Consider the following 9,502-nt stretch of genomic DNA (forward strand, 5'->3'; position numbering starts at 1 on the left):
TGTGGGCTGGCCCCCCCAGGGAACTTTTTCCCTAGACATTATTAAGAAGGTCCGAGATATTATTAATCGGCGCCATCCGGACCAATATCCCTATATTTTGATGTGGCAAGCCTTAGTAGAGAGTCCTCCCTCCTGGCTTAAGCCCTTTATCCCCGACAAGCCAGAAGATTCCCCCCCCCCCTTAAAGTCCTGAACGTTTCGGGACCCTCCCGCCAGCCTGCGGTGTCCACGGCCGGCCCGAAACCCCCGGAGAAGCCGACCCAGGGACCCATCCTTCAGGAGGGGTAAGACATATATCCATCCCTGATAGACCTAGATCTGGAAGAGAACCCCCTCCTTACGCGCCTGTGGCGCCGCTCCTGCCTGAGGCTGCCGCCCCTCCCGAGCTGCCTCACTCTACCGCCTCCCCGATGGCTCCCCCTCCCCCGGGTTCCCCTGCCCCAGCTCAAGGGCCGGCGAGGGGATTGAGGCCTCGTAGACGCCGGGAAGAGACCCCAGAGGAGGAACCGTCCTCCTCCACCTCCGCTGGGGCGCCGATTCTCCCCGTGCGAGCACTAGGAGGGACTGGTCCAGATGGGGAGCGAGCATACCAGTATTGGCCCTTTTCTAGCAGTGATCTGTACAACTGGAAGGCTCAAAACCCTCCTTTTTCTGAGGACCCGAAAGGCCTAACTGACCTGTTCGAGTCTGTCATGCACACACACAGTCCCACTTGGGATGATTGCCAGCAGCTTCTTAAGACCTTATTCACCATCAAGGAGCGCGAGTGGATCCTCACGGAGGCCAGAAAGAATGTCCCCGGCGACAACAGGCGGCCGACGACCTTGCCGAACCTGATCGACGAGCGCTTTCCCCTGAATAGACCGGATTGGGGCTTTGGGAACGCAGAAGGTAGGGAGAGTCTCCAAGTCTACTGCCAGACTCTTATGGCAGGTCTCCGAGCGGCGGCACGCCGCCCCACCAATTTGGCCAAGGTAAAAGCTATAATGCAAGGGGAAAATGAAAGCCCGGCCGTGTTTTTAGAACGCCTCTATGATGCTTACAGACAGTACACCCCGTTGGACCCCCTGGCAGAGGAAAACCAGTCGGCTGTAATTATGTCCTTTATAAACCAGGCTGCCCCAGATATTAGGAAGAAATTGTACAAACAGGAGGGACTGGGAGAGATGTCCATTCGGGATTTAATGAAAGTAGCGGAGAGAGTCTTCAACACTCGAGAGACTCCCGAAGAAAGGGAGGATAGAATTAGGAAAGAAAATCAGGAATTACAGGAACGAATCAGGAAGGAAGACAGAGAGCATCAGAGCAGGGAGAACAGGAGGCAGCAGAGGGAGATGGCCAAGATCTTGTTGGCAGGCTTGCAAAGCACAGTCAGGGTGGGACTGTGTCCGGCCGGACCAGCCCGACCGTGGAGACCGCGGCCCCAACTGGATAGGGGACAGTGTGCAAACTGCAAAGAATATGGACATTGGAAGAGGGAGTGCCCCAAGTGCCAGGGCCAAACAGGGCAAGACGTACGGGTCCTGCTGGCGGGGATGGAGAGTGACTAGGGGAGACGGGACTTGGATCCCTTCCCCGAGTCTTGGGTAACTGCGTATGTGGAGGGGAAGCCAGTAGGATTCATGGTAGACACAGGAGCCCAGTACTCAGTTTTGAATAAGCCTACGGAGCCCTTATCTCAGAAAACCAGTTTGGTGCAAGGGGCAACTGGGTCCAAGGCTTATCGGTGGACTAGTAGGCGCCAAGTGGACTTAGGCCACCACCAAGTGACCCACTCCTTCCTAGTTATCCCTGAATGCCCTGCCCCCTTATTGGGGCACGATCTCCTGACTAAGATCAGGGCCCAGATCCATTTTGAGCCGGATGGCATTAAGGTATTGGATGGCCAAGGACAGCCCCTCCACATTTTGACCCTGTCTCTTGTGGATGAACATCGCCTGTTCGCCCTGCAGGACAACCCCTACAACCCTCCCTCTACAGAATGGCCCCGTGATATGGATTATTGGCTTAAAACGTACCCTCAGGCGTGGGCGGAAATAGCGGGTGTGGGCCGGGTGGCCCGCCGAGCACCAGTAGTGGTGGAACTTAAAGCCTCGGCCCAGCCTATCCGGATCCGCCAGTACCCCATGTCTGCAGAGGCGCGGAAAGGGATTGCCCCGCACATTAACCATTTACTGGAAGCTGGAATACTGAAACCTTGCCATTCTGCCTGGAACACCCCACTTCTCCCCGTTAAGAAACCGGGGGGAAAAGATTATAGGCCAGTCCAGGACTTGAGGGAAGTGAATAAGAGGGTTGAAGACATCCACCCCACGGTCCCCAACCCTTATACCTTACTAAGTCACTTGCCCCCTTCACATGTCTGGTATACTGCCTTAGATCTAAAGGATGCTTTTTTTAGCATAGCCCTGGCACCCAGCAGCCAACACATTTTTGCCTTCGAATGGAATGATGGCAATACGGGAACCCCCGGGCAGCTGACCTGGACTAGACTACCGCAAGGCTTCAAAAACTCTCCAACTCTGTTTAATGAAGCCCTAAATCAGGATTTGGACTCGTTTCGCCAGAGCCATAATTCAGTTACGCTCCTGCAGTACGTAGATGACTTGCTTCTGGCGGCCCCCTCCGAAGCTGAATGCCGACAGACCACTGGAGACCTCCTCCAGGAGCTGGGGCAGTTGGGCTATCGGGCCAGTGCAAAGAAGGCTCAAATATGCAGGCAAACAGTCACCTACCTGGGGTATAAGCTGAAAGAAGGAACCAGATGGCTGACAGAGGCCATGAAAGAGACTATTCTTAGACTTCCAGTCCCGACCTCAGCACGAGAGGTCCGTGAGTTTTTAGGGACGACAGGCTACGGCCGGCTGTGGATTTTGGGGTATGGTGAAATAGCAAAACCTCTGTATGAGGCAACCAAGGATAAGGTCCCTTGGGCCTGGGGGTCAGACCAACAGAAGGCCTACGATGAACTCAAGGTCGCTCTCCTAAGAGCCCCGGCTCTGGCATTGCCAGACCCCCTGAAGCCCTTCACTCTCTTTGTTGATGAGAGGAGGGGAATAGTGAAAGGGGTGCTAATGCAGCGTCTGGGGCCCTGGAAACGTCCGGTTGCCTATTTATCCAAGAAGCTAGATCCAGTTGCAGCAGGATGGCCCCCGTGCTTAAGGATCATTGCGGCAGTAGCCCTAATGGTGAAGGATGCTGATAAACTCACTTTTGGGCAACATCTGAAGGTAGTGACCCCCCATGCGATCGAGGGGGTCCTGAAATATCCCCCTGGTAGGTGGATGACTAATGCCCGACTAACCCATTACCAAGGACTCTTGCTAGATGCACCCCGGATAATCTTCGCTGAACCCACCGCTCTGAATCCAGCCACCCTGCTGCCGACCCCGGCTCTGAGAGCTCCCCTGCATGATTGCCAAGAGATCATGGCAGAAGTCACCCAGGTGCGCCCCGACCTCCAGGACACCTCACTACCCAACAGTGAGTTGGTATGGTACACTGATGGAAGCAGCTTCGTTATAGATGGTGTGCGGAGGGCAGGCGCAGCGGTGGTAGACCAAGGCGGAAACATCATTTGGAGTGCCTCGCTTTCCCCGGGGACATCAGCACAGAAGGCCGAACTGATCGCGCTGGCGGAGGCGCTGGCGGAGGCGTCTCCGAAGGGAGACGAGTGACTGTCTACACCGATAGCCGCTACACCTTTGGCACTGTCCATGTGCATGGCGCTATCTACCGGGAAAGAGGCTTTGTTACAGCGGAAGGAAAGGCTCTGCGCAATCTTCCTGAGGTACGAAGACTGCTGATGGCCATGCAAATGCCCCAGGCAGTAGCAGTTGTCCACATCCCTGGGCACCAGTCTGCCCAGACCCGGGAAGCTGAAGGAAACCGGCGAGCGGATGAAGCCGCCAAGGCAGTGGCAGTAGCTTCATCAGCTTTAGCACTCACCCTGCCCACACCTGAGCTCCCTCGCCTACCCCCGCGACCTGACTACACTCCGGAGGACCTGCGATGGATCCAGAACCACCACTGCCCGGAATCTGATCAGCAGGAGTGGCATCGGGATACAGAAGGAAGATTGATATTGCCGGCACAGCTAGGACTGTTTCTTCTTTCCAACCTGCATCAAGCCACCCACTTAGGAAAAAAGAAGTTGCTGACGATTCTCGAGTCCGCCCGCCTCCGGTTTCCCCGACAAACGGCTCAGATTCAAGAGATCGTAGATCAGTGCGTTGGGTGCCAGGCTATGAGACCCAGTAGGAAAGGACCCCAACAGACAGGTACAAGGGTACGGGGAAGAGCGCCGGGACGGAGTTGGGAAGTGGACTTTACTGAGGTAAAGCCTGGGAGGTGTGGGTATAAGTACTTGCTAGTAATGGTTGACACATTTTCAGGCTGGGTGGAAGCCTTCCCCACGAAACGGGAGACTGCCCAAGTGGTTGCTAAGGCGTTACTAGAAGAAATTATTCCCAGATATGGGGTCCCCGAGGTTTTAGGCTCCGATAACGGCCCAGCTTTCATCAGTAACGTCCTACAGGGACTAGCCCGAGCGATAGGGATCAATTGGAAGTTACATTGTGAATATAATCCCCAGAGCTCAGGGCAGGTAGAGAGAATGAATCGGACTCTAAAGGAGACCTTGTCCAAACTAGCCATCGAGACTGGCGGGGACTGGGTGACCCTCTTACCCTATGCCATCTTCCGGGTCCGGAACTCACCATATGTATATGGTTTGACACCTTTCGAAATTCTGTATGGGGCACCACCCCCCATTATTGTTCGTACTCTACCAGATCATGACCCCAATGTGGCCCCAAGTTATCTGGCCAGTTTAAAGGCCCTGCAAGGGGTCCAACATGAGATATGGCCCCTAGTGAGTTCCCTGTATGAAATTAAGGACGCCCCGAACCCGGAACATGGCATCGTTCCAGGGGATTGGGTATGGGTAAGGAGACACAGGTCCCGGACACTGGAGGAAAGATGGAAAGGTCCTTATGTGGTTATTCTGGTTACCCCCACTGCCTTAAAGGTTGACGGCATTGGGCCTTGGCTCCATCACTCTCACGTGCGCCAGCTGGAGAAGACGCAAGCTGAGGAGTGGATCAGTGGATCGTACGACGACACCCTGATAACCCTCTGAAGCTGCAGCTCTCCCGACCTCGGGGAAGCGTCAAGCCCCCTGCCTCAGCTAACGATGGAATGGCTGCTAGCCCTAACTCTGCTCAACATCTCGGAGAAGAGCCACGCGGGGATTAACCCACACCAACCCCATAAGCTAACATGGACCCTAACAGATGGACAGACCCAAACAACCCTTAATAGCACCACACATACTGCCCCCGTCAATACGTGGTGGCCAGACTTGTTTTTCGACCTGCGTGACATTTTCGGCACTAAACGTGGACGGCAGTATGACTACTCAGTCAGGTCCAAGCGGGCTGTAATTGACACCTCTCAAGGATATGGTGCACAAGGGTTTTGGGCCTGCCCAGGGAACCTAAGAAACAATTGGAAAACCTGTGGCGGCCCAGACCGCTACTATTGTGGTAGTTGGAGTTGTGTCACCTCCTATGACAGGCCCCGACAGTGGGACGTTGGGAACAGGGATCTAGTTAAATTCTCCTTTAGGGACCCCCACAACCGGGTGCCCCAGGTACGTGTCCAGTTTAACCAAGACGTGGCACGAAAAGAGCGTGGTTGGTTATCAGGATTAACTTGGGGGTTCCAATTAGATATAGGCCGTTGGGCATGGATAGGCCCCCACCTCGGCGGTCTCCTAACTTTTCGACTATTGGTCGAAACGATCAGCACTCAGGTGGGTCCAAATAAGGTGCTGGCCCCTCTCGTCCCTACCAAGAAACCAGGTATATCAAGTGATAAAAACACCGCAGGAGGGACTGCGGGAACCCAGCCAAAGACCTCTGTAACTCCTTCGACACCTGTTACGCAGACAACCGAAGACTCATTGCGGAAACTGGTGCGCACTGTATACGAGACCCTTAATGCCACCAGTCCTAACCTCACAACCTCCTGTTGGCTGTGCTATGATGTAAAGCCCCCGTTCTATGAGGCAATAGGACTTAATGCCACTTACAACGCCTCAAACGGTAAGAACCCTTCTCAGTGTTCATGGGGGAATCATAAAATTGGCTTAACCCTGCAACTAGTGAGCGGCAATGGGACCTGTCTAGGGAAAGTGCCCCAGGCTAAACAAAGTTTATGTGCCTCCATTGACAGCTCCCCTAGTTGGAAAAGTGACACTAAGTGGTTAATCCCCAGAACTGATGGATGGTGGATATGTTCAAAGACTGGCCTCACCCCGTGCCTATCTACCTCGGTCTTTAATGCCGCCAATGAATTCTGTGTCCTAGTAACTGTGCTGCCCCGCATCCTCTATCACCCTGAGGAGAGTATGTATTCGCATTGGGATGGTGACACAAGTACGAGAAGTAAAAGAGAGCCCATTACTGCACTAACCATTGCCACCCTGTTCAGTTTGGGAATAGCCGGAGCCGGGACCGGCATAGCTTCCCTGGCTACTCAACAATCAGGAATGACCTCCCTAAGGGCGGCCATAGATGAGGACATAGAAAGATTGGAAACCTCGATTAGTCATTTAGAGAAGTCGCTCACCTCTCTATCCGAGGTAGTACTCCAGAATAGAAGAGGACTTGATTTGTTGTTCCTCCAACAAGGGGGACTATGTGCCGCACTGGGGGAGGAATGTTGTTTTTATGCTGACCATACTGGTGTGGTAAAAGAATCCATGGCAAAGGTGAGAGAAGGGTTAGCTAAGAGAAAACGGGAAAGGGAAGCTCAGGAGAACTGGTTTGAGACTTGGTTTAACAGATCCCCCTGGCTCACCACCTTAGTATCTACCTTAGTGGGCCCGGTTATCTTGCTGGTGCTTATTCTAACCTTGGGCCCTTGCATATTAAACAAGCTTATTAATTTTGTGAAAGATCGTGTTAATACCGTCCAGCTCATGGTCCTAAGACAACAGTATGAGACAGTGCCCACCCGTGAGGACCTCTACGGCTGGCCCGTACATGAGCAAGATTCCTCATTATGAACAACACACAGGGGGGAAATGTAAGAGACTGTTAGCATGAGAACTGCTATCTTTAGGTCAGGGTTAACAGCCCCTAGCCTGAAACAACATAATTATAAAATTCCAGGATGTGGGCAGTTGCAGCATGGAGACTAGAAGTCCTGTAGCTTATCTTATACTCCTGGTCTCCTTGTCCTGTAGTAAATCTTGTACTCTTTGAAGCTATGCGAGTCCTGTAGCTTATCTTATACTCCTGGTCTCCTTGTCCTGTAGTAAATCTTATACTCTTTGAAGCTATGTAAGTCCTGTAAGTTTATCTAGTACTCTCTGAAGCTATGGAAAGCCTTGAAAATGCTATATAACCCCTTGGCTTTAAGTGTTTGGGGTCCTTGTTAAAACCCGCTGCGTCGGGCAGAGACTCGGACCCCAGCTGGCTGGAAATAAACCTCGCTGTGTGACTTGCATTATTGTGCGGGTTCTCTGTCTGTCTGAGGGGGACAATTCCGGACCTTAACACTTACATCATTTAGATAAGCTGTGCCTTAGGTTCTATCCCATTTTAAATGTACCTTTCTGGCCTCAGAAAACACCAACTGGACCACAGCAGTTGATGGAGTACTACCATGAACTTAACTACCCTGTTTCCCCAAAAATAAGGCCTATCTGTACAATCAGCTCTAATACGTCTTTTGGAGCAAAAATTAATATAAGACTCAGTCTTATATTATATTGTATTATATTATATTATTATATTACATTATATTATATTATTATATTAAAGACTAGGTCTTATATTATAGTAAAATAAGACTGGGTCTTATATTAATTTTTGCTCCAAAAGACACAGTAGAGTTGATTGTCTGGCTAGGCCTTATTTTTGGGGAAACACGGTAGGGGGAAGCTCCATTACAGCTACTATTCTGAATGTGATATCATTAATGAAGTGCATAAAAACAGTGGCAAAATATCATTTTTTAGTGCCTCTCAGCTCTAAATCCATCTTTCTTTGCCCTGCTTTATGGTACAAGAGCAGGACCCTTTAAACATTTCTCCTTTGCAGGCTGCAGTGTTATGCTTTATCAATAGTAGGCCCCAGAGGTAAGCTGCAAGGCACAGCAGAGGTACTGACTATTATTCCTGACTAGTATTTGTTTTCTTTTCCTACTACAGAGAGGCTGGCTGCTGTAGTTATGCAGGAGTTCCAGTGGTGCTACAGGGAGTTTCTCTGGCACTCTGGAGGATGGCTATCTGTGGACCAGTTCTGGCCCATGAGCACCCTGCAGGACTTCTCATCCACACAGAAGACCACAGCCATGAGGTCTGACTCTCAGCTTTGGGGGTAAGCCCTCTTCCTTCTTTGGCTACTCGTCTTCCATTCGAGAGGCAGTAGATACTTCCTGCATTATGCCTAATTCCTTAGAGTTCCTTTTTTAAAAACCTCTTTTAATAATCATATTTTACTAGTAAATGATTCTTTATATTAAACTTTCCCTGTTCAGATTACTAAACTGGTTTCTGTCTCTTGACTGGATCTTACTATTACACAGTGTCTGACTTCTGACAGCTACTTATTTGGTGAATACTTTTTTCTTTCTTTCTTTCTTTCTTTTTTCTTTTTGCCAATTTTCATGAGGAAGAAGCAAGTTTTTTTTTATCTTTATACAGCATAAAGAGTAGGGTACTTTTTCTCTTTTGCATTACAACTAGGTTAATGTTCTTTCTTTTTTTTTAAAATTAAAGTTTATTGGGGTGACAATTGTTAGTAAAGTTACATAGATTTCACGTGTACAATTCTGTATTACATCATCTCTAAATCCCATTGTGTGTTCACCACCCAGAGTCAGTTCTCCTTCCATCACCATATATTTGATCCCCTTTACACTCATCTACCACCCCCCTCCCTCCTTACCCTCTGGTAACCCCTAAACTATATTGTCTGTGTCTACGAGTTTTTGTTTCTCATTTGTGTGTTTTGTTCTTTTGTTGTTTTCAGTTCATATACCACATATCAGTGAAATCATATGGTACTTTGCTTTTTCTGTCTGATTATTTCACTTAGCATTATAATCTCAAGATTCACCCATGTTGTCACAAAGTGTCCTATTTCATCTTTTCTTACCGCTGAACAGTATTCCATTGTGTTTATATACCACAATTTCTTCATTCATCTATCGAAGGACATTTTGTTTGTTTCCATGCCTTGGACACCGTAAACAAAGCTGCAATGAACATTGGAGAACACGTGTCTTTGTGTATAACTGTTTTCAGATTTTTTTGGTAGATACCAAGGAGAGGGATTGCTGGGTCATATGGTAATTCTATTCGTAATTTTTTGAAGAACCTCCACACTGCCTTCCATAAAGGCTGCACCCGTCTGCATTCCCACCAACAGTGTATGAGGGTCCCTTTTTCTCCACAGCCTCTCCAACACTTGTTACTATTTGTCTTGTT

The 9,502-nt window shown here is 50.0% G+C and overlaps 1 protein-coding gene across 1 annotated transcript; it reads left to right on the forward strand.

The window, feature by feature from the left end:
- Nucleotides 1–662: 662 nt before the first annotated feature.
- LOC117017358 (uncharacterized) lies at nucleotides 663–5,140 on the forward strand (the record flags this gene model as incomplete). The annotated part of the gene is given in 3 exon segments (XM_033097473.1): nucleotides 663–3,650; nucleotides 3,653–3,948; nucleotides 4,039–5,140. Coding segments are annotated over 3 exon segments (4,386 nt in total), but the record flags the coding sequence as incomplete, so codon positions are not given.
- Nucleotides 5,141–9,502: the final 4,362 nt, after the last annotated feature.

The sequence above is a fragment of the Rhinolophus ferrumequinum genome, chromosome 25, assembly GCF_004115265.2.
Source record: "Rhinolophus ferrumequinum isolate MPI-CBG mRhiFer1 chromosome 25, mRhiFer1_v1.p, whole genome shotgun sequence".
NCBI classification, from domain to species: domain Eukaryota; kingdom Metazoa; phylum Chordata; class Mammalia; order Chiroptera; family Rhinolophidae; genus Rhinolophus; species Rhinolophus ferrumequinum.